The sequence below is a fragment of the Haliotis rubra genome, unplaced genomic scaffold (genome assembly GCF_003918875.1).
Source record: "Haliotis rubra isolate DU_JTF1 unplaced genomic scaffold, ASM391887v1 Scf684, whole genome shotgun sequence".
Lineage (NCBI taxonomy): Eukaryota > Metazoa > Mollusca > Gastropoda > Lepetellida > Haliotidae > Haliotis > Haliotis rubra.
Window position 1 is genome coordinate 540999 of NW_025767395.1, and position 26240 is coordinate 567238.

Sequence of the window (26240 nt, forward strand, 5' to 3'; positions counted from 1 at the left end):
CCCCCCCACTAACCATGACCTACATCTGGAGGAGGGACAGGACCCGGGTAGAATCTGGTGATGTGTCTCCTACAGGTGGATATGACCTGACAATAACCCACATCAGCAGAGAGAACCAGGGAGACATCTACAGCTGCCAGACTGTGGAGGAGGGCCTGAAGTCTGACTGGAGTCACGGATATGTGCTGGATGTTCTCTGTGAGTAAGAACTTACCTTGTTTACGGTATAGGAACCTCGTATATCTTATCTTTGAAACTGTGCTTCTGAGTGATAGTTTTGTCACAACTTTTTTTGCTGAAGTACTGTGTTCTGTGTAAAGAGAACAGAAATGATTATTGTGAAAGTTTGGATGGGAAATATAGGCAGGTCTGATTTAATGATCCATGAGTTTCAGAGGCTATCGAAAATGCTGATAGTTTCCCGGCACTGTAAGCTCACCTGGATATGTTGTCAAGAGTTGTACATGTTATATCTGAGGTTAGGCGTCTGACTTTGTGTGCAGGCTATTAGGTACCTGAAAATGAGGATGTGGGTTCGAATCCCGGATTGGACTCAACCCAAAAGTACTAGAATTTGTACTTTACTAAGAAAGTGTAATCCCAAATATAACATGTTACATCGCCACTTTCTAAATTGTATTGTGTAGTCATAAGAGTTGTACATGTCAACAGAGTGCGTGAGTGAGTTACAATGGTGTTCCAGTTGTAGTCTGTACTTATTATGTGAGGAAAGCATAAATTGATATTGGTCTGAGACGTTTACCATTTTGTGAATCCCAAGAACATAGACCAAGCCAAGCAGCATGTCTTCATTCATCATGTATGTCACACAAGCAAACTGCACTTATATGTAAGAAAAAAATCCGTTCTTAGCTGGCCATCTCACATGCCTTCCAGATGGACCTGACCAGATACAGTTTGACGGCACAAGTGACAAGCTGGAGGTAGAAGAAGGGAAACCTGTAACAGTGAGATGTTCTGCTGACTGTAACTCTGCCTGTACTGTAACCTGGTGGGACATCTCCAGACAGACGGTGATTACAGGACAGGGGGAGGCTGTGTTGTCTATACCAGCTGTAGATGTATCTGTGTCTGGACTGTACACGTGTCACGTCAACAACAACCATGGGAGTGCATCACGGAACCTGACGCTGGAGGTCTTCTGTAAGTCAACACTTCAGTAATAGAATATGTTATATACAACCTATTTTGGGGGATGACGCCTGTTGGGACGGCCCCCTTTTCGTACACCTGATCCTGCTGGAACACCTGCTTGAACACCTGCTAGAACACCCAGAGATTTAAAATAATCAAAGACCCTTTAGATTGCACTCAAAGATTAAAAATAACTAACCATTTGAAACCGTAATATTGATGAAGAATTTAATTTTCACTATGATCTGATGGCATTATCACTCCAATGATTCTTAACTTTCAGATTCTCCAAAAATCCCAAATGTTTCCGTTAATTCGATAAATCAATTAGAAACCTGCCCTACAGAATGCAGTGCTTCTGAATCTCTATTTATATGAGAAATAAAATTTGACACTTTTCGTTACATATTTCCGTTTCTTCACCCTGCACAAATGAGAACACTGATGTTACCGACATTGCATGTCCTCCTGTGGAGCTAATGTTGACAATGACGTTGTTGTTGGGGATGTACAGCGTACCTCATCAATCACTTACAAAGCGTGGCACGGAAAGGTTATTTCAGATGAACATCGCAAGTGTCAACCCATCTAATATGTTTTGAATCAGGTTAAAACCTCCCGAAGAGGCTTGATGTTACATGATTATACTCGTATGCATACTGAACTGAATATTGTTCACGTTAAATGATTCAGCACGTGGAGTTACTGTACCTGGTGTCGTTTCCATCGTCCCCGTGGCTGCTGTCTGTTCCGTCCTGATCGTGGTCATCGCCGTTGTCGTCATCGTTGTTGTTTGTAGAAAACAGAGACGTAGAGGTAATACAGTGTGATGTGAGAGTGAATGACGATAACCCGAGAGTCACGTAAAGTTGTCTCTCTCAGAAGCACTCCTTTCGCACTTTCGTTCAGCAATAACAAATACTGATCTCACTTAATAGCGTGTTTCGGTTCATATATTACTACATGCTCATGTTTACATCATGCAATCGATGTGTGTGTTCAGTGTATCGTCACCTGGAAATAGTTGGCTCCATAGAATAGCAAGGCCAATGCTTTCAAATGAACAGTCACACGATGATAGTACATAAGAAAGATAGGCGCGTTCTTTTATGTGAGTGAGTATGGTTTTACGCCGCTTTTAGCAATATTTCCGCAATATCACGGCGGGGGACACCAGAAAATTGGCTTCACACATTGTACCCAAATGCAGCATCGAACCCGGGTCTTCGGTGTGACGAGCGGACTCTTTAACCACTAGTTTACACCACCGTCCCTTCCTATAAATATACACAGGTGCTGAATTATACATGACAGTGTGGGACAACGCTTTGGGTGAGGTAGGCGGGGAGGGCGGGGTTGGATGGTTACTTCAGAATACGTTGTACCCCAACAACTGATATATATCAATACTGACCAGCAAAAGAAACGAAATTCAAGACATCAAAACTCACAATGAATCTCGATTCGTCTGAAAAGATGACATCATCCCACCTCCGTTGTCCAGAACAGAACAGAACAGAACTTTTACTACGCTCAGGGGTACCCTTCCAAGTTCTCCATATAGCATTATAATGGCGTGCTTCTCTTAACAGGAATGAATTTGCGTAAAAGGTTTACATGAACGGATTCTATAGATTTACAGTTTTCAAAACCCCATATTTCGCAGCCGTATAACAGAATTGGCTTAACCATGGTGACCTCGATTTGTCACCCAACGGCGCCGTTCCAGTCGATGTCTGTTGGTGAGGATAGGTTCACGGTAAGGTCGACGGCAATGTAAGCCTGCCGCCAGGAGTCGTCAACGCACAGTTCTTTCGCTGATAGGGCGCCCCCTAGACCCAATCATGGCATTAGCAGTGCTTACTGCCGCCTGCAGACGGTTCCGGAGGTGCTGAGGTTGGATTATCCGGTCCTGTCTTTGTGACGTCACACGGGGGTGTACCGGAACGGGGGCGATCAGAAACGCTGCCAGTTGCCACTACCCGTTGCTGCAAACGAATTATTGTCGAAGGGTGAACCTTAAAATGTCGGTCTCCAGCATTCAGCATGCCTATTGCTTGGTGTCTCTACATTTCACTTACACGTGGCATGTTGCGGTGAAATGACAGCATTACGACACTGCCTGCATTTGTAGCCCTACGTCCACACTCTGCACGTGTGTCATACATTTCCTCCTTGCTTGTTTCTCCCTAATGATTTGGAACACCATCCTGCATGGTGAATGCTTTATCATCACCACATCATACTTGTGTTAAAGTATCAAATCCAAACTCATGCTGAAAAAGTACAATTTTCATGAATTCTGAGTTGCGTTTCTATTGCTGGTCAGTATATATACACCTATACAAACGTTAAGCAATACTAATATGTTTTGAGAGGTAATGTCTTTACTGTAACTGTAAAACATAAGTAATACTTCGGTATGTAGCATCTGATGTCCATTTCCATCCAGTTACTCAGTAAAACGTTATCTGGCGAGCATATTTATAGTGACATGTTATACATTTTCAAATGATCATTTTGTCCTATTTATACTAATAGATCTTCCACATGTCATAGTTTTCACGTCCATGTGTTGGATTTTGTTTGAATGTACAGATGTCCTGGATGGTGTCTATTAATATTCATTCAGGAAGTACATGTGGGGAAATTGAATCTGAGACCAGCCTTTAAGGAAGAGTTTATAGTGAGTGAATATGAGCAATATCACGACGGGGGACACCCGAAATGAGCTTCAGATATTGTACTCATGTAGGGAATCGAACCCGGGTGTTCGGTGTGAATAGTTAATACCCTTAAGAGACACTATTATTGAGATCATATGCAAAATCTTTCACACCCATAAATAGAGTGAAAATTGAATATCTATGTCATAAACTAACATGAGAAGTTAGATGTAAATTACTTCAAACTGTGGTGGTATCTACTTGACATGTCCTTTTCTGTGTGTGTTTCAGTCCAACATAGACTCGTTTCACTTCTCTTATATAACCGTCAAGATGCATTTGAACAGCCTGAGAAATATGAATTATTTCTTTTATATAACCCTAAAGATGCTGGAACAGCCTGAGAAATATGAATAATTTCTCTTGTATAACCGTCAAGACGCTTGAACGGCATTTGAGATATGAATCAATAGTGTGCACACATTTACATATTTGATGGCCTTTAGCTTTCAGTGAGTGAGTGAGGATGTTTACGCCGCGTTTAGCAATATCCCAGTAATATCCCAGCGGGAGACACTTTTACCACTAGTCTAACCATCCCAACAAGCACTTCCAAGACACCAGTGTTACTTAGCTGACAGTCACATATTGTTCTACAAATTTCAAGTCATCTATGTCTACTTCAAAGGTATGCAAGTATACGAGCAACTCGTTTATCATGTATTTTTTATCGAACATTTTGCATCTACACAATTCTATCTTTCAGGAAGGGGAGACATTCATAGTCGGTGAGTATCTGCTATCCAGTTGGTAAGGCAAATGGGTAAATTTAAACTTAGCAGTATCTGCTCTTTTTCAAGGCTGTTTGGTAAATAGTTGGCAGTATCTGCTATCCTTCAACGGCTATTGGGTAACAGTTGGCAGTATCTGCTCTTTTTCAAGGCTGTTGGATAAACAGTTGGCAGTATCTGCTATCCTTCAAGACTATTGGGTAAACAGTTGGCAGTATCTGCAATCCGTCAAGGCTATTGGGTAAACTGTTGGCAGTATCTGCAATCCTTCAAGGCCGTTGGGTAAACAGTTGGCAGTATCTGCTATCCAGGTGGTAAGGCTAATGCGTCAACAGTTGGCAGTATCTGCTATTCTTCAAGGCTATTGGGTAAACAGTTGGCAGTATCTGCAATCCTTCAAGGCTATTGAGTAAGCAGTTCATCACCAACACAATTTGACTGGCTATATCACTAATCAATAGCTGTGTGATATCGAGCACAATCTAAATCAATGGCGCACAGTCAATGAGCTGCAGGATAGTTATTACTCTTCCAGGCAAATGTTTCAAGGGCGTGAAGTACCTGTATTTTCGTGAACACCTGGTGTCTTCACTGATTTTCTCAGTGGTTCGTTCATATCATTTTGATAGCTATTTTGTGATTTGCAACACTCTGAGGAAAGCGGGCTGTTTTTTATAAATATTCCTTGATTCCAGCCACTTTCTACATTTCTTTCCCCCCAGCGTTGTCACATACATCCTTGACGCAGAAACAGACGGGGCCTACCAGGAGATAGAAGGTTGGTGTTGTACGTCATCGTAGACCCTTAAACGTCACATGAATTAGTTCAGATAAACAGGTCATAGCGAATTATCAAATGGGCAATGTTATGTACCATGTCTAAAAACTGTCTTTGAATTTTAGTTTTCAACATAGAAAAACTAAAGGCCTATCATAACTATTAGCTCCGAGTGACCTTGGGCGTTGGGGTAGCCCAGTGGTTAAAGCGTTAAAGCCGAAGGCCCGGGTTCGACTCCTGGCATGGGATCAATGTGTCAGGCCCATTTCTTGTTTCCCCTGCCGTGATATTGCTGTAACATTACTAAAAGTCGCTCACTGACTGACCTATTGAAACTTGTATCGGATGCTGTCCATATATCGCGTCTACGGTGCTAGATTAGTGCACTATATTCAAACATGTACGGATATGTGATCGGTGCACAATAATACAGGCATCTGTGATTAACCTTGCAGTTTGTATGCATAATTAACTGCTGAACATTGTCACTTTCAGAGAGAGGATACGTTCATCAGCGGTGAGTATCTTCATCAATCTTCAAGTAGCACGAATAAATATTTCATCTCACACAGTGATACATAGCTGAAGATCTGATATAGAATTGATCCTCAGCAACCCATGTTTGTCGTAAAAGTTGACCAACGGGATCGGGTGGTCAGGCTCGCTGACTTGGTTGACTCATATCATCGTATCCCAATTGCGTAGATCGATGCTTATGCTGTTGAGCACTGGATTGTCTGGTCTAGACTCGATTATTTACAGACCGCCGCCATATAGCTGGAATATTGCTGAGTGCGGCGTCAAACAACAAACAAACCGACATAGCTATGAGAGCAAAACTATGCACGATTCGGAGCGATGTAAATTGAGAGTGTGTCACAGCTTTATAACTTCATTTCAGTTTACTCAAGTTTAATACTCATTTTTATCAGCTTGGTTTCGTATCACAGGGAAGACGAAAACGACGGGAGCTACCAGGAAATAGAAGGTTGGTGTTTAAAGGGTAACTACAAGCATGATGTGTAACGGCTGTGAAAGTCGAACTGTGTGTGTATGGTACTGATATGTCGATTGAATGTAGCTCGAACTATCTCCCGTCTGAATCCCAGAAGCCTGGAATAGGAGTCGTGTCTAAAAACCTATATACATTGGATACAAGTCAAATCGTCAAGGTTACGGTGTAATATTTCAAGGAAAGGGAAAAATACCAATTATATGATTTAAAATACCCATCATAGAATAGTTAATATACTGTAAATAGACATTTCCTAAGTCAAATTCGTTTATATTATATATATGATACTCATGATACTCCTTAATGTCCATGTACATAACCAGGATTCGGTGATATGCCATGTTGGGGAAACAGATCCACTGGCCTGGACAGCTGTAACGGTCATACTTCCCGTCATACATCAAGAATGATTCTTCCGTCTTCATTGCTTGCTTCCTTTGTTGCGTTATGCGATGCAGACAGGGTTCCAGTAGCGTATAAAGAATCGTAGTTTCTTTGACAAAGTAGACACAAATAGTATTTCCTCCTAATGTCCTAAAACCAGTATCTATGCACTGAAAGGAATAAGGAATATTAACGACGAATCTTTTATGTTTCAAATACGATGTAGACAGGACTCTTTTAGCTTATAAAAAGGATTGATGTTTCATTCAAAAAAGACACACAAAAAACCCTGAACTTCCTCTATTTCCTCCTTATGTTTTAAAACCAATATATGCATTAAAACGAACAAGGCATATTAACAGAACATTTCTTATCATTCAAATACGTCTCTGCGTTCTCATATGAATCACCATACTAATTACATATGTGTTAACTGTTTTTTATATCAGAAGGTGATGCAAACATAGACGACATCGTCCCCATTGTAGCTGTCTACTCCATTATGCTCACTGCTGTGGCAGTTGTGGTGGCAGCAGTTACTATACTTGTCTGCAAGGACGTAAAAGGTACGATGAATATATGAATCTTTTTGAATGCAATGTAAGTTTCAATCCCTCCTCAGGTCAGAGCTGGTCTTCTACAACCTATTTGCAAGCTCGTCATAACAGGTGAGAAACGCTTGCTGATTATGGCCATGCATGTATACCCCCGTTTCCCAGTTGCGTAAATCGATACTCATTATATCAATCAGTGGGTTTTCTTGTCAAGTCTTGATTATTTCAGACAATCGTAATATAGCTGGAATATTGCTGAATGAAGCGTTAAACAGCAAACAGGCATGTCTGTAGTTCACCTTCATATGCTGAAATCTTTTTTTTCCATTATATTTTGTAAACGCTGTTTTGATTCAGTAATTTGGGCAGTTGGGAGCCAAGTGGTTAAGGCGATCACGCCAAAGACCTAGTTTCGATTCCCCACATGAGTACAATGTGTGAAGCCCTATTTATGGTGTCCTGGTTTTGGTGATATATTTATGGACTGTGCTAATAGCGGCGACTCAGTCACTAACTGTTATTCAGTAAATGGAAACGTGGACGAATCTTTCCGCTTAGAAATTTACAAGTTTGTCTTTTGCTTTATTTGCAGAAAACCAGGGCAGAAGGTACATAAGTTTATTGTTTCACCTTAAGTGCTGGAGTTAGGTATGGTAATAACCAGTTAACAAACCCTCATATATGTGTCCAGTTGCAATCTCCTGTGTTAAACACCATTTACTCAATTTACCCCAGAAAACTAGACCCTAACTGAATAAACGAAGCCCGTATAGATTATATGTGGAAATGACGGAGAAAGTGTTAAGAGAGGATTTCAATCTATGATCACTGTCTTTTTTAGTATTTCCAATCCAATTATGATTTCTGTTCCACGCTGCATGAAAGCAACATACATACACTTCTGTGCAAGACAACTTTATGTGCAATGTAAGTGTAATGTTGTAACTACAGATGTGGTGAATATCTTACTGTGATGGCAGAGAGATTGTCCCGTGACTTGAGTGATGTGCCTTGTGCTTCCCACAACGACGGGGATGTCTTACCCCTACATGATTACGATCGACTCCTCAGGGAACAGTTTCACATCTACTCGTCTCTCCACCCTTCAACTTCCTAACTGAGGAACACAGCACCAGGTGAAGCTAAAACTGACGGTACAGTTCCTCATCTACATCTCTCCACTCTTCATCGTCCTCCATCGAGGACCACAGTACGAGGTGAAGCCTATACTGACGATACAGTTCCTCATCTACACGACTCTCCACCCTTCATCGTCCCCCACAGAGGACCACAGTACCAGGTGAAGCCTAATCTGACGTTACAGTTCCTCATCTACACGTCTCTCAACCCTTCATCGTCCCCCACAGAGGACCACGACAACAGTAGGGCATGAACTGATGGTACAGTTCCTCATCTATACGTCTCTACACCCTTCATCGTCCCCAACAGACGACCACGGGACCACAGTACGGGCTGCAGCCTCTAGTGAGGCAACAGTTTATGCAGACGATATTGTCTTTGTACCTTTCTACAGACGATATTGTGTTCATAGTTTTATGCAGACAATGTTTTCTTTTTCGCTGTAGGCTGACCATATTTTCTTTATAGCTTTATGCTGACGATATTTTCTTTGTCGTTTAATGCAAGCGATATTTTCTTGGTCATTTTATGCAGGCTATAGTTTCTTTGTCATTTTATGCAGACGGTATTTTCTCTGTCGTTTTATGCAGACAATATTTTCTTTGTTGTTGTATGCAGACTATATTTTCTTTGTCACTTTATGCAGACGATATTTTCTTTGTCACTTTATGCAGACGATGTTTTCTTTGTCGTTTTATGCAGACAATATTTTTTTGTCTTTTAATGCAGACAATATTTTCTTTTTGTCACTTTATGCAGACGATATTTTATTTGTCGCGTTATGCAGATGATATTTTCTTTGTCACTTTATGCAGACGATATTTTTTTTGTCACTTTATGCAGATGATATTTTTTTGTTGCGTTATGGAGATGATATTTTCTTTGTCACTTTATGCAGACGACATTTTCTCTGTTGCTTAAAACAGATGATGTTTTCTTTGTCATTTTATGCAGAGGATATTTTCTTTATCGCTTTATGCAGACGATATTTTATATGTTGCGTTATGCAGACGATACTGTCTTTGTAGCTCCAGACGAACAATCCTTACATCCCTACAATGTATGTAAGACTGTGTACCTCGCTAGTGATAGTGGCTAATATTGATTACTGTTAAACAGACATTTGTAATATGATGTTAATATAAACATTCTAAGGTTTCTAAATATTATAATCTTATCGTAAAGCTATTAGTTCTGATGTTAGTGTACAGTTAGTTATGTAGGTGAGTCTAGGTGTAGATGAACGGATATTTTGGTATCGATGAAAAAGAGTGTCTTTACTTTGTATTATATGTTATCTCATGTTGTGTTTCGACATCATAATAAACTTATTATTATGATTATATTTTGTCTTCTTCTTGCATTGATCCTTCCGTACACCTTGCCAGGAACATATGATTGTCTGTTCAAACCCCAAAATGGTTGCATTTTCATTCAGTTGTTCGCCCCACAAGGGTTTGGGTGAGTGAGTTGAAAGTTTACATAAGATCAACAATAGTGCAGCCATTTCGCGATGAGAATGGTTAAGGTATAAATTCTATTCAAGTTCCACTATTCATAAGTCTAATATGGTAATGGCAATTGTCAATCCATATACTGTTATAAAACCTATCTGTTTATATACACAGTTCAATGAATCTTAGAGATTCAGTCCTATGCCTTCGCCTTACTATTCTGACCTTTGTCCAGTTTCGGGTAAATCTTGTATGGAAAGATTAAAGACAATAAAATGAATGTTACTAGCTTGCTACAAAATACATCTGGGGTACACGATTTGCTGACATTTTCACGGCCAAGTTACAGGCGAATCTATCTCAGCTGTTGAAAGTATATATACTCTCCCAAAAAAGAAACGCATCAAGAAAATTCCAATTTCATGTAGCAATGAATTAAAACGTGATTCATTTCACAAAAGGTTTTGCTTTGTTTATGAGTCCTATGGTGTTTATGTTTTTGAAACATCACAACAAAACGCACCATCCGTAAAATACCCGTATTTAACAGCATGGTTTTTAATTTCGGCGTGTAGTGTCACAGAATACACAATTCACATGCAATGCACGTGAAAGTTGGGGATCAGATTGTCTCAATGATGGGTATAAGAGGTTGATCACTGTCTGTCGATTATTCACTGTATTTGGAATATTGTTGATGAACGCAAAATGCCACGTCTAAGTGAAGCCAACCGTCATATCGCCATTGGTTTGCTTGAAGCTGGTCAGTCTCAAGGTGCAGTTGCCCGACGCATGAATGTTCACCAAAGCACCATTTCACGGCTCTGGGAGAGATATCGCCGGCAGAATGCGGTAGGAGATGCCCCTCGTAGTGGGCGACCTCGAGCGACCACTGCGGCGCAGGATCGCTACATCCGGGTACATCACCTGCGTCATCGAACAGCTACGGCGACCAGTACCGCTCGACAAATACCCGGATTGAGGAGGCTTTCTGCACAGACCGTCAGGAACAGGTTGAGAGAGGCTGGTTTACGTGACAGAAGACCTTATTTTGGTCCTGTGCTTCGACAACAACATCGTCGACATCGAGTTCAATGGTACACCAACGTTCAAGCATGGAACCTACCGAATTGGCGTAGAATCTGGTTCAGCAATGAATCACGATTTCTATTGGAACGACGCGATGGAAGAATGCGGGTGTACAGACGTAGACGTGAACGTTTCGCCGACACTTGCGTTCCCCAGGTGGACAGATTCGGCCGGGGAAGTGTTACGATGTGGGGAGCGATCACCTGCCATAGGAAAAGGATTTGGTGATGATCCAGGGCAACCTGACAGCTCAACGGTACTGTGACGAAATCCTACGCCCACACCTCCTTCCAATCATTGATCGCCAGAGGGAGTTGTTTCAACAGGACAATGCCAGGCCCCACACAGCACGTCACACTAGAGACTTCCTCCAGAACCACAACATCAATGTGCTCCCCTGGCTCTCAAGATCACCGGACTTAAACCTGATCGAACATCTGTGGGATACCCTGGACAGACGGGTGCGACGCCGTAACCCTCAGCCCCAGACACTTCAGCAACTCGCACAGGCACTACAGGCAGAGTGGGCTGCGATTGGGCAACACGAGATTCTGAGACTTATTCGTTCGATGCCGAGGCGATGCCGTGCAGTTCTGGATGTCCACGGTGGTCACACGAGGTATTGACTTCAGCGCCACCACATGTCTCCATGTGACACCTAAACTGACTATCCTCGAGTTGGTGCCAAAGACGGATAAGTCTGCATTCCCAATGTGCAATTTCGCTATATTTCATTGGCTCATAAAGCCTACAAGATGTTTCAAAATAAACATAAAAATACAGTTGAAATTCTTATATGTGTTTCTTTTTTGGGAGAGAATATAATCTGAATAATATCCATTTTGATATGGCCACCTTTAGGAATTGTCACACGTCATGCTCTTGATATATTCCTTGTGATACTCATGTTAGTGAATATAAAACATTGAAATCATAATGGAAAGATGTCTGTAATAAGAAGAGAGTAGATAATGAGAATAGTATAAGAGATAAAACTTCAGGATGTCAGTTAATTTAAATACTTGAGATCTGTTGAAGGAATTGTAAAACTAAACAATTATTTGATCAAACGACTGGCTTAAATATTTGAAAATGCGGTAATCAGTCTACTAATCTGAGAGAGAAAATAACTAGAAACTTGAATGAAAACAATGCCTGAAAATATGGTGACCATGACAACGCCACTGATATGAATATTGTCACCAAATTATTAGTTATTGTTTGTTGTGATTGTGTGAACCGATACTGACGACCACGTCAGTACCTAGTGTAGCCACCCCTCGCACGAAAAACATCTGCCCATGCCCTCCTAAACGTTGTTCCATGGGGTTCATACCTGGCTGCTTAGCAGATCCCCCATCATGGTTTTTGAGAAGTTCTTTGATCTTATCTTGTTTAACATCATGATTATTGCCTCGAAAATGCACAAATATGACTGAAACGTTTTTTGTGTGGAGGGTTACACATAGTATGTGTAGTGAGTAGTAAGTCCAGTGACGTCACTCATTCATAACGTTGGGTTATTTATCAATGCGCCGATACAATGAGAAAGGACGAAATATGCATCGATTTGATCCCAAAGTGGTAAGATTTTAGGGTGTTGTAAGAAACAGATTACTTTTCGCGTTGTAAGATAAATGGAGTCTGACAAACTCTCGTTTAGTTTCTTTTGAGGCCCGGGTTAGAAATGATCTTCAGCAACCCATGCTTGTCGTAAGAAGCGACTAATAGGATCGGTTGACACATGTGATCGTATCCAAATTGCGAAGATCGATGCTGATGATGTTGATCACATGATTGTCTGATCATTTACAGACTGGAATAGCTGGAATATTGCAAAGGGCGACGTTAAAGAAAGAAAACTTGGTGTGATCTCAATAGCAACGTTTACATCTTGATGTGCAGTGCAAAAGAGTAAATACGGGTACATATGAGAGTGATTGAGTGAGTGAGTGAATATCTTTTTACGTCACTTTTAACCATTTTTCAGCAATACTATGGCGGGGGATACCAGAAATGGTCTTCACACATTGTACCCATGGAGGGAATCGAACCCGGGTCTTCGGCGTGACGAGTGGACGCTTTAACCACTTGGCTACCACAGAGCAGACAGACCCAGCACGCATGACAACATAGTGTTCAATGTTCGACTGCCCAATGATAACGACACTAGTGTTTCAACAAGCAAGGACATGATTCACAGAGTAGACAGACCCAGCAGTGCCAAGTAAACTCATGACAACACAGTATTCAATATTCAACTGCCCAATAGCAACGACACGGCGTATTCACTACTGTTTCAACAAGCAAGTACATGGTTCATGTGACAGGGAAATAGTGTCAAGTGAAACTACACGAACATCAACAGCTCAGATCTGTCAGTGTTAACCAGCTGCTGACTATGTTTCTGTTTTACACTGTGACCGGAGTACTTCATGTGTGTGGTATGTATATCTGTCTTCGAAAATGGCCAACCTTGTGACTGTTTTCTCAAGTAATACGGGATATTCTGTCAGTAATCGTACGTAATGATGACTGGTATTTTTTTGCGTGCAGGTCAGTACATGAACTTATCACGCCAGTTTTTAATATGTTTTATTTTCATATAGCGCCTAGTATCACTCTGTCTAGTTGCTCGCTGGACGCTGAATCACAATCTGATTATTATTACCCTGGATAACCCAAGATGCCTGTAAGGCGTTCGAAGGTTAATAGTCAAATGACTTATCTCACCGGGTAACCAGTTTCTGCTGTACCCAGTTTCGGCAATTTTGAACAAACACACTTACCTCAGGTGAGACCACATGTTAGTATGTGATATGTTAGTATGTTCAGCGTAGTCTAGACCACATGTTAGTATATGATATGTTAGAATGTTCAGCGTAGTGTAGACCACATGTTAGTATATGATATGTTAGTATGTTGAGCGTAGTGTAGATTACATGTTAGTATATGATATGTTAGTATGTTCAGCGTAGTGAAGATCACATGTTAGAATATGATATGTTAGTATGTTCAGCGTAGTGTAGACCACATGTTAGTATATGATATGTTAGTATGTTCAGCGTAGTGTAGATCACATGTTAGTATATGATATGTTAGTATGGTCAGCGTAGTGTAGACCACATGTTAGTATATGATATGTTAGTATGTTCAGCGTAATGTAAACCACATGTTAGTATATGATATGTTAGTATGTTCAGCGTAATGTAGTTCACATGTTAGTATATGATATGTTAGTATGTTCAGCGTAGTGTAGACCACATGTTAGTATATGATATGTTAGTATGTTCAGCGTAGTGTACATCACATGTTAGTATATGACATGTTAGTATGTTCAGCGTAATGTAAAACACATGTTAGTATATGATATGTTAGTATGTTAAGCGTAGTGTAGACCACATGTTAGTATATGATATGTTAGTATGTTCAGCGTAATGTAGATCACATGTTAGTATATGGTATGTTAGTATGTTCAGCTTAGTGTAGATCACATGTCAGTAATGTGTGTAAGATATGTAAGTATAGTGCATACATGTATATGAAGCACTGTGTATGGGATAAATACATATTATACAGTGTAAACAATCATAATAAACCATTTCATAGATACATAACAACAATGTGACAAAAATGAAAAAGAGAAAATATATTAAGAATACAATCGATCGGGTCCATCGAAATCACTTTATTGACTCCCCTAAAAAGAATGTAATTTACATTTTCCGAAAAGTTTACATTAAAAATGCAAAATTGTGTCAGTTTGACAACTCAGCCCACAGAAAATACTATAACTCATGTTCATAAAAGTTCTTTCCTCCTCTTTGTTTGGGAGCTTATATGTGTGTGGTATGTATCTGTCAACTAGGATTATATTGAGCTGACTTCAATAATGTGCTTGAACAATTTTGTCAAATATTAACCTTGTTTCAATGACGAATACTTGTTTTGCGTGCAGGTCTTGCCTCCATAACAACTGGATACCCACACACTGTTACACGTGTTGGCGACGATGTTAACATAACCATGAACCCAGCGAATGTCAGCTTCATATATCACGTATGGGTGAATGGTTCGGTAACTGTGAGACTGTTACTGGTCCTGCCTATGTCACACCGTGTATGGGTACTCAACACCAGTCACACCGGCTACACGACCAGGATCAGATACACCGGGGAGGACTCACTATCACAGACAGGACAGCTGAGGTTTACCATCTACAATGTTACTGTACAGGACGCTGGTACTTACTACTGTCAAGGAACCAATGGACAGACAGTTACTGGATGTAGACAGGTCCTCGTTGTAGCACGTGAGTAGGATATGAGATTAACAGAATATTATTTGAAGAATAATGTTGGACTGTCTTAATGTATCTCCAACATCAATAAATAGCTGTTCAATCTTCTATTTCAGTAGAAGAACTTTAGGTTAGGTGAAATGGGGGGGGGTTAGATTATTGTGTATATGGCGACATGGATCCGTGTGTGTGTGTGTATGTATGTGTGTGTATGTGCGTGCGCGCGTGCGTATGTGTGTTTGCGTGTGTATGCTTGTGTGTGTGTTGTATGCATGTGTGTGTTTGTATATGAACTATGCTTGTTCACCGACAAAGAAGCAGTGGCGAAGTTTAACATGGATGAGTGTATCCGATTTGTTGTGACGCACCTGGTAGTGACGCCGTCGACCCTCCTCTCTATGGAAAGTACATTTAACTCGTTTCAGTAGAGGCAGCCAGTAGTTGTGTGGTAACTTTCATATATAATCAACAAAACGGTTAGGAGTATTAGGATCCAGCCAACATGTATTCCCTGCTGTAACTGTGGACTGACTGACTGACTGTGGAACACTGAGTGAGTGAGTGAATGAGTGAGTTTTTTAGCAATATTCCAGCAATATCATGATAGGTGACATCAGAAATGGGCTTCACTAATTGTTCCCATGTGGGGAATCAAACCCGGGTCTTCAACGTGACGAGTGAATGCACTAACGATTTAACATTTGATAGATAATAATGATGAATAGTATATAAATACAAGTATGAAAGCTTTCAGCAAAATCTTGTTCAATGGCAGTCGTGCTAAGGTCTCAGCACATTTGTTATATTTGTTCACAGAGAAGCCTACCACACCCACCGTTACCGGACCTGCCTCACCTGTATCAGGTGAGAATGTCATCCTGACATGCTCCTCCTCCTCCCGGAGTCTACCCCCGGACCATCCCCGACTGACCATGACCTACATCTGGAGGAGGGACAGGACCCGGGTAGAATCTGGTGATGAGTATCCTACAGGTGGAGATGACCTGACAATAACCCACATCAGCAGAGAGAACCAGGGAGACATCTACAGCTGCCAGGCTGTGGAGGAGGGCCTGAAGTCTAACTGGAGTCACGGACATGTACTGGATGTTCTCTGTGAGTTAGACCTTACCTTGTTTACGGCATAAGAACCTCGTATATCTTATCTTTGAATCTGTGCTTCTGAGTGATAGTTTTGTCACAACCTTCTTTGCTGAAGTACTGTGCTCTGTGTAAACAGAACAGAAATGATTATTGTAAAAGTTCGAATAGGAAATATAAGCAGGTCTGATTTAATTATCAATTCAAAGTTTTAGAGTTTCAGTTTCCCGGCACTGTAAGCTCACCTGGATATGTTGTCAAGAGTAGTACATATAAACAGAGTGAGTGAGTGAGTTACAACGGTGTTCAAGTTGTAGTCTGTACTTATTGTGGGAGGAAAGCATAAACTGATACGAGTCTGAGACGTTTACCATTTTGTGAATCCCAGGAACACAGGCCAAGCCAAGCAACATGTCTTCATTCATCATGTATGTCACAGAAGCAAACTGCACTTATATGTAAGAAAAAACATCCGTTCTTAGATGACCATCTCACATGCATTCCAGATGGACCTGACAAGATACAGTTTGACGGCACAAGTGACAAGCTGGAGGTAGAAGAAGGGAAGCCTGTAACAGTGAGATGTTCTGCTGACTGTAACCCTGCCTGTACTGTAACCTGGTGGAACATCTCCAGACAGACGGTGATTACAGGACAGAGGGAGGCTGTGTTGTCTATACCAGCTGTAGATGTATCTGTGTCTGGACTGTACACGTGTCACGTCAACAACACACATGGGAGTGCATCACGGAACCTGACGCTGGACGTCTCCCGTAAGTCAACACTTCAGTAACAGAATCTGTTATATACAACCTATTGTTGGGGATGACGCCTGTTGGGACGGCCCCCTTTTCGTACTCCTGATCGTGCTGGAACACCTGCTTGAACACCTGCTAGAACACCCAGAGATTTAAAATAATCAAATACCCTTTAGATGGCACTCCATGATTAAAAATAATTAACCATTTGAAGCAGTAATATTGATGAAGAATTTAATTTTCACTATGATCTAAATGGATTATCACTCCAATGATTCTTAACTTTCAGATTCTCCCAAAATCCCAAATGTTTCCATTAATTCGAAAGATCAATTAGAAACCAAGGCCCTACAGAATACAGTGCTCCTGAATATAATTTGACACTTTTCGTTAGATATTTCCGTTTCTTCACCCTGCACAAATGAGAACACTGATGTTACCGACGTTGCATGTCCTCCTGTGGAGCTGATGTTGACAATGACGTTGTTGTTGGGGATGTACAGCGTACCTCATCAATCACTTACAAAGCGTAGCACGGAAAGGTTATTCAGATGGACATCGCAAGTGTCAACCAATATGTTTTGAATCAGGTTAAAACCTCCCGAAGAGGCTTGATGTTACATGATTTTACTCGTATGCATACTGTACTGAATATCGTCTATATTAAATGTTTCAGTACGTGAAGATACTGAATCTGGTGCCATTTCCATCGTCCCCGAGGCTGCTGTCTGTTCCGTCCTCATCGTGGTCATCGCCGTTGTCGTCATCGTTGTTGTTTGTAGAAAACAGAGACGTGGAGGTAATACGGTGTGATGTGAGAGTGAATGACGATAACCGAGAGTCACGTAAAGTTGTCTCTCTCAGAAGCAATCCGTTTTTATTGCTGGTCAGTATATATACACCTATACAAACGTTAAGCAATAGCAAGGCCAATGCTTTCAAATGAACAGTCACACGATGATAGTGCATAAGAAAGATAGACACGTTCCTTTATGTGAGTGAGTCTGGTTTTATGTCGCTTTTAGCAATATTTCCCCAATATCATGGTGAGGGACACCAGAAATTGGCTTCACACATTGTACCCAAGTGTGGCATCGAACCCGGGTCTTCGGCGTGACGAGCAGACTCTTTAACCGCTAGTCTACCCCACCGTCCCTTCCTATATATCTACACATGTACTGATTTATATATGACAGTGTGGGACAACGCTTTGGGTGAGGTAGGCGGGGAGGGCGGGGTTGGATGGTTACTCCCACAACTGATGTATACCAATACTGACCAGCAAAAGAAACGCAATTCAAGAAATCGAAACTCATACTGAATTTCGATTCGTCTGAAAAGATGACATCATCCCACCTTCATTGTCCAGAACAGAACAGAACTTTTATTCCGCTCAGGCTGGGGTACTCGACATAACAGGTACAAATAAATATACAGTTGAGAATACATAGGATGGCGGGATGGTTTACAAGGAAGTTTATACAGTTTTCATGACAGTACTACAAAATCTACACAGTTGTTTTAAAACACTAATTCGTTTACAGTTTAACAGTTCGTTAAATCTTAAAACATTGGGTTTTTTCAACATAATGGTTTGGGATATAAGTTTTCCTATGATGTTTAAAGAAAGGGCAGAGAAAAATGTAATGAAATTCATCGCCAACATCACACGTGTAGCAGAGGTTACACATTCCTTCTTCGACTGGTATTTACTTCTATATGTAAATGGTGGCAGGAAGTTCTAAACAAGAGAAATTTAAGAGCCAAGGAGGAATGGATATATGTGAGATATTTATCAAAGACAAGTTCAGATTTGAATACGCGATACATGGTACCCTTAGAAGAATTCGAAATCTCTGAGCGCAATGTTTGGGTTGCTATATCTTCTAAGCCTAAGGAGATAATAGTTTTAATTTTCACTATGATCTGATGGCATTATCACTCCAATGATTCTTAACTTTCAGATTCTCAAAAAATCCCAAATGTTTCCGTTAATTCGAAAAATTGAATTAGATATTTTTGGTTGACTTACCCAGCACATACTATAGCCTGTTTCATTTAAAACGGCTTCCACGGATTTAATCTATTTTTGGTTGCTATTGTTTATGCAGGCTTCATTATATAACATTTGGTACACATTTGTTGACAGCTTTTGTTCTTTACCAGATAGGAGTCTAGCCCAGAAATATACCATGCGACATTTGATAGAGTTATTTAGGGGTACCCTTCCAAGGTCTCCATATAGCATTATAATGGCGTGCTTCTCTTAAGGGGAAGGAATTCTATAGATTTATAGTTTTCAAAACCCCTTATTTCGCAGCCGTATAACAGAATTGGCTTAACCATGGTTATTGTCACCCAACGGCGCCGTTCCAGTCGATGTCTGTTGGTGAGGATGGGTCCACGGTAAGGTCGACGGCAATGTAAGCCTGCCGCTAGGAGTCGTCTGCGCACAGTTCTCTCGCTGATAGGGCGCCCCATAGACCCAGTCACAGCATTAGCAGTGCTTACTGCCGCCTGTAGACGGCTCCGGAGGTGCTGAAGTTGGATTATCCGTCCTGTCTTTGTGACGTCACACTGGGGCGTACCGGAACGGGGGCGATCAGAAACGCTGCCAGTTGCCATTACTAACCGTTGCTGCAGACGAGTTATTGTCGAAGGGTGCACCTGAAAATACCGGTCTACATGAACTTGTCGAACTGCAGCATTCAGCATGCCTATTGCTTGGTGTCTCTCCATGTCACTTACACGTGGCATGTTGCTGTGAAATGCGTGTGTCATGCATTTCATCCTTGCTTGTTTCTCCCTAAAAATGGATTCGAACACCATCCTACATGGTGAATGCTTTATCCTCACCACATCATACTTGTGTTAAAGTATCAAAACCAAACTCATGCTGAAAAAGTACAATTTTCATGAATTCTGAGTTGCGTGTTTATTGCTGGTCAGTAGATATACACCTATACAAACGTTAAGCAATACTAATATGTTTTTAGATGTGATGTCTTGATTATAACTATTCTTTAAGGAAGTAACTATTCTTTAAGGAAGTAAATGCGGGGAAATTGAATCTGAGACCAGCCTTTAAGGAAGAGTTTATAGTGAGTGAATGTGAGCAATATCACGATGGGGGACACCCGAAATGGGCTTCAGGCATTGTACCCATGTGGGGAATCGAACTCAGGTGTTCGGCGTGAAGAGTTTATACCCTTAAGAGACACTATTATTGAGATCATATGCAAAACCTTCCACACCCATAAATAGAGTGAAAACTAAATATCTATGTTATAAGCTTACATGAGAAGTTAGATGTAAATAACTGAAAACTGGGTAGCTATTTACTTGACGTCTCCTTTCCTGTGTATGTTTCAGTCCAACATTTCATTTCTCTTATATAACCATCAAGATACATTTGAACAGCCTGAGAACAGGCATTTGTTCTTAATGAACCTTCTTATATTTCGTTCCGCCTAACCCTAACTGTAATGGAAAAAGTCTTAAATAAAGCATGCCCTGGGTTTCCAGAGGTTCGGGTATCACCTATCTATAAAAGAAAGACATTTGCTCTAAAAACTGTCATATATCGTTCTACCAATTTCTAATAACTTATGTCTACTTCAAAGGTATGCAATTATACGAGCAATTCGTTAAGCATATATTTTTCAGCTAACATTTTGCATTTACTTATCTACACAATTATAACTTTCAGATAGAGGATACCCTCATAACCGGTGAGTAGCTGCTATCCAGATGGTAAGGCACATGTGTAAACAGTTGGCTGTATCTGCTATCCAGATAGTAAGGCTATTGGGTAAACAGTAGGCAGTATCTGCAATCCTTCAAGGCTGTTGGGTAAACAGTTGGCAGTATCTGCAATCCTTCAAGGCTGTTGGGTAAACGTACGGTTGGCAGTATTTGCTATCCTTCAAGGCTATTGGGTAAAGAGTTGGCAGTATCTGCTATCCTTCAAGGCTATTGGGTAAACAGTTGGCAGTATCTGCTATCCTTCAAGGCTATCGGGTAAACAGTTGGCAGTATCTGCTATCCTTCAAGGCTATTGGGTAAACAGTTGGCAGTACCTGCTATCCTTCAAGGCTATTGGGTAAACAGTTGGCACTATGTGCTATCCTTCAAGGATATTGGGTAAACAGTTGGCAGTATCTGCTATCCTTCAAGGCTATTGGGTAAACAGTTGGCACTATGTGCTATCCTTCAAGGATATTGGGTAAACAGTTGGCAGTATCTGCTATCCTTCGAGGCTGTTGGGTAAACAGTTGGCAGTATCTGCTATCCTTCAAGGCTATTGGGTAAACAGTTGGCAGTATCTGCTATCCTTCAAGGCTACTGGGTAAACAGTTGGCACTATGTGCTATCCTTCAAGGAGTTTGGGTAAACAGTTGGCAGTATCTGCTATCCTTCAAGGCTATTGTGTAAAGAGTTGGCAGTACCTGCTATCCTTCAAGGCTATTGGGTAAACAGTTGGCACTATGTGCTATCCTTCAAGGATATTGGGTAAACAGTTGGCAGTATCTGCTATCCTTCGAGGCTGTTGGGTAAACAGTTGGCAGTATCTGCTATCCTTCAAGGCTATTGGGTTAACAGTTGGCAGTATCTGATATCCAGATAGTAAGGATATTGGGTAAACAGTTGGCAGTATCTGCTATCCTTCAAGACTATTGGGAAAACAGTTGGCAGTATCTGCAATCCTTCAAGGCTATTGGGTAAACAGTTGGCAGTATCTGCTATCCAGATGGTAAGGCTATTGGGTAAACAGTTGGCAGTATCTGCTGTCCAGATGGTAGGGCTATTGGGTAAACAGTTGGCAGTATCTGCAATCCTTTAAGGCCGTTGGGTAAACAGTACTAGTTGGCAGTATCTGCAATCCTTCAAGGCTATTGGGTAAACAGTAGTAGTTGGCAGTATCTGCAATCCTTCAAGGCTGTTGGGGAAACAGTACTAGTTGGCCGTATCTGCAATCCTTCAAGGCTGTTGGGTAAACAGTTCTAGTTGGCAGTATCTGCAATCCTTCAAGGCTGTTGGGTACACAGTACTAGTTGGCTGTATCTGCAATCCTTCAAGGCTATTGGGTAAACAGTTCATCACCAACACAATTTGACTGGCTATATCACTAATCAATAGATGTGTGATATCGAGCACAATCTAAATCAATGGCGCACAGTCAATGAGCTGCTGGATAGTTATTACTCTTCCAGGCAAATGTTTCAAGGGCGTGAACTACCTGTATTTTCGTGAACAGCTGGTGTCGTCACTGATTTTCTCAGTGGTTCATTCATATCATTTTGACAGCTATTTTGTGATTTGCAACACTTTTATTTGTTTTCATAAATATTCCTTGATTCCAAGCACTTTCTACATTTCTTTTCCCCCAGCGTTGTCACATACATCCTTGACGCAGAAACAGACGGGGGCTACCAGGAGATAGAAGGTTGGTGCTGTACGTCATCGTAGACCCTTAAACGTCACATACATTAGTTCAGATAAACAGGTCATAGCGAAGTATTAAATGGGCAATGTTATGTACCATGTCTAAAACAGTCTTGCAATTTTAGCTGTCAACATAGAAAAACTAAAGGCCTATCAAAACTATTAGCTCGGAGTGACCTTGGGCGTTGGGGTAGCCCAGTGGTTAAAGCGTTAAAGTCGAAGGCCCGGGTTCGATTCCTGACATGGGATCAATGTGTCAGGCCCATTTCTTGTGTCCCCTGTCGTGATATTGCTGTAACATGGCTAAAAGTCGCGAAAAACCCAACTCACTCACTCACTGACTGACCTTCTATTCAAACTTGTATCGGATGCTGTCCATACGGTGCTAGATCAGTGCACTATATTCAAACATGTACGGATATGTGATCGTTGCACAATAATACAGGCATCTGTGATTAACCTTGCAGTTTGTATGCATAATTAACTGCTGAACATTGTCACTTTCAGAGAGAGGATACGTTCATCAGCGGTGAGTATCTTCATCAATCTTCAAGTAGGATGAATAAATATTTCATCTCACACAGTGATATATAGCTGAAGATCTGATATAGAATTGATCCTCAGCAACCCATGGTTGTCGTAAAAGTTGACCAACGGGATCGGGTGGTCAGGCTCGCTGACTTGGTTGACTCATATCATCGTATCCCAATTGCGTAGATCGATGCTTATGCTGTTGAGCACTGGATTGTCTGGTCCAGACTCGATTATTTACAGACCGCCGCTATATAGCTGGAATATTGCTGAGTGCGGCGTCAAACAACAAACAAACCGACATAGCTATCAGAGCAAAACTATGCACGATTCGGAGCGATGTGAATTGAGAGTGTGTCACAGCTTTATAACTTCCTTTCATTTTACTCAAGTTTAATACTCATTTTTATCAGCTTGGTTTCGTATCACAGGGAAGACGAAAACGACGGGAGCTACCAGGAAATAGAAGGTTGGTGTCTAAAGGTTAACTACAAGCATGATGTGTAACGGCTGTGAAACTCGAACTGTGAGTGTATGGTACTGATATGTCGATTGAATGTAGCTCGAAGTATCTCCCGTCTGAAGCCCAGAAGCCTGGAATAGGAGTCGTGTCTAAAACCTATATACATTGGCTATAAGTCAAATCGTCAAGGTTACGGTGTAATATTTCAAGGAAAGGGAAAAATACCGATTATATGATTTAAAATACGCATCATAGAATAGTTAATATACTGTAAATAAACATTTCTTAAGTCAAATTCGTTTATATTATATATATGATACTTATGATACTTTTTAATTTCCATGTACATAACCAGGATTCGGTGATATGCCATGTTGGGGAAACAGATCCACTGGCTTGGACAGCTGTAACGGTTATACTTCCCGTCATACATCAAGAATGAATCTTCAATCTTCATTGCTTGCTTCCTTTGTTGCGTTATGCGATGTAGACAGGGTTCCAGTAGCGTATAAAGAATCGTAGTTTCTTTGACAAAGTAGACACAAATAGTATTTCCTCCTAATGTCTTAAAACCAGTATCCATGCACTGAAAGGAATAAGGAATATTAACGACGAATCTTTTACGTTTCAAATACGATGTAGACAGGACTCTTTTAGCTTATAAAAAGGTTCGATGTTTCATTAAAAAAAGACACACAAAACCCCCCAGAACTTCCTCTATTTCCTCCTCATGTTTTAAAACCAATATATGCATTAAAACGAACAAGGCATATTAACAGAACATTTCTTATCATTCAAATACGTCTCTGCGTTCTCATATAAATTACCATACTAATTACATATGTGTTAACTGTGTTTTATATCAGAAGGTGATGCAAACATAGACGACATCGTCCCCATCGTAGCTGTCTACTCCATTATGCTCACTGCCGTGGCAGTTGTGGTGGCAGCAATTACTGTTCTTGTCTGCAAGGACGTAAAAGGTACGATTAATATATGAATCTTTTTGAATGCAATGTAAGTTTCAATCCCTCCTCAGGTCAGAGCTGGTCTTCTACAACCTATTTGCAAGCTCGTCATAACAGGTGAGAAACGCTGGCTGATTATGGCCGTGCATGTATACCCCCGTTTCCCAATTTCGTAAATAGATGCTCATTATATCAATCACTGGGTTTTCTTGACAAGTCTTGATTATTTCAGACAATCGTAATATAGCTGGAATATTGGTGAATGCAGCGTTAAACAGCAAACAGGCATGTCTGTAGTTCACCTTCATATGCTGAAATCTTTTTTTTTCCATTATATTTTGTAAACGCTGTTTTGATTCAGTAATTTGGGCAGTCGGGGGCCAAGTGGTTAAGGCGATCACGCCAAAGACCTAGGTTCGATTCCCCACATGGGTACAATGTGTGAAGCCCTATTTATGGTGTTCTGGTTTTGGTGATATTGATGGACTGTGCTAACAGCGACTCAGTCACTAACTGTTATTCAGTAAATGGAAACGTGGACGAATCTTTCCGTTTAGAAATTTACAAGTTTGTCTTTTTCTTTATTTGCAGAAAACCAGGGCAGAAGGTACATAAGTTTATTGTTTCACCTTAAGTGCTGGAGTTAGGTATGGTTATAACCAGTTAACAAACCCTCATATATGTGCCCAGTTGCAATCTCCTGTGTTAAACACCATTTACTCAACTTAACCCAGAAAACTAGACCCTAACTGAATAAACGAAGCCCGTATAGATTATCTGTGGAAATGACGGAGAAAGTAGCTATTGGATCTATGTAACAAATGTACGATGTGTTAAGAGAGGATTGCAATTTATGATCACTGTCTTTTTTAGGATTTCCAATCCATTTATGATTTCTGTTCCACGCTGCATGAAAGCAAAATACATACACTTCTGTGCAAGACAACTTTATGTGCAATGCAAGTGTAATGTTGTAATTACAGATGTAGTGAATATCTTACTGTGATGGCAGAGAGATTGTCCCGTGACTTGAGTGATGTACCTTGTGCTTCCAACAACGGCGGGGATGTCTTACCCCTACATGATTACGAGCGACTCCTGAGGGAACAGTTTCACATCTACACGTCTCTCCACCCTTCAACTTCCTAACTGAGGACCACAGCACCAGATGAAGCCAAAACTGACGGTACAGTTCCTCATCTACGTCTCTCCACTCTTCATCGTCCTCCATCGAGGACCACAGTACTAGGGCTTCCACGGGTACTCGAGTACTCGAGGACGAGTCGGGTCTAGCTGGACTCGAGTCCATTTTCAAGGACTCGAGGACTCGAAGAGGGGAGATAACTCGGATTATTTGACGTTGACAGACTGTCTGCCATGTGCTAAGCATGAGCGGCCGTTAACGTCTAATATTAAAGGTCACATGCAACCAAAATATCAAACATAATTAAAACACAATTATCACTTATTCATGACATATAATATGCATTGCTGGTAATGAAAAAACATATAAACAAAATTATAAGCGTACAATCGCAAATCAAAAGTGCAAAATTGTGTACTTCGGTTTACTTCCCAAGGAACGAAGCAGCCGGGATACCGAACCCAGTCAGAGCGGGTGGGTGTGCACTCAAGTGTAACGGCTGGT

General features: G+C 40.9%; 1 protein-coding gene across 1 annotated transcript; it reads left to right on the forward strand.

The window, feature by feature from the left end:
* The first annotated feature begins 14 nt into the window (after window positions 1–14).
* Window positions 15–25741, forward strand: LOC124258161 (cell adhesion molecule 4-like). Its single transcript, XM_046692220.1, has 10 exons — window positions 15–198; window positions 898–1164; window positions 17862–17984; window positions 20895–20916; window positions 22576–22631; window positions 23138–23159; window positions 23575–23630; window positions 24491–24607; window positions 25184–25199; window positions 25576–25741. Exons 1-10 carry the CDS (start codon window positions 15–17, stop codon window positions 25739–25741), a joined length of 1029 nt encoding a protein of 342 aa, XP_046548176.1.
* Window positions 25742–26240: the final 499 nt, after the last annotated feature.

Bases quoted from the DNA above. Each gene is read 5' to 3' on its own strand.
- LOC124258161 (XM_046692220.1), top strand. From the start codon at position 15: ATGACCTACATCTGGAGGAGGGACAGGACCCGGGTAGAATCTGGTGAT. The intron at 17,985-20,894 runs GTAATACGGTGT...TATAACTTTCAG, and splicing joins TAGAAAACAGAGACGTGGAG to ATAGAGGATACCCTCATAAC. The intron at 23,160-23,574 runs GTGAGTATCTTC...CATTTTTATCAG, and splicing joins AGAGGATACGTTCATCAGCG to CTTGGTTTCGTATCACAGGG.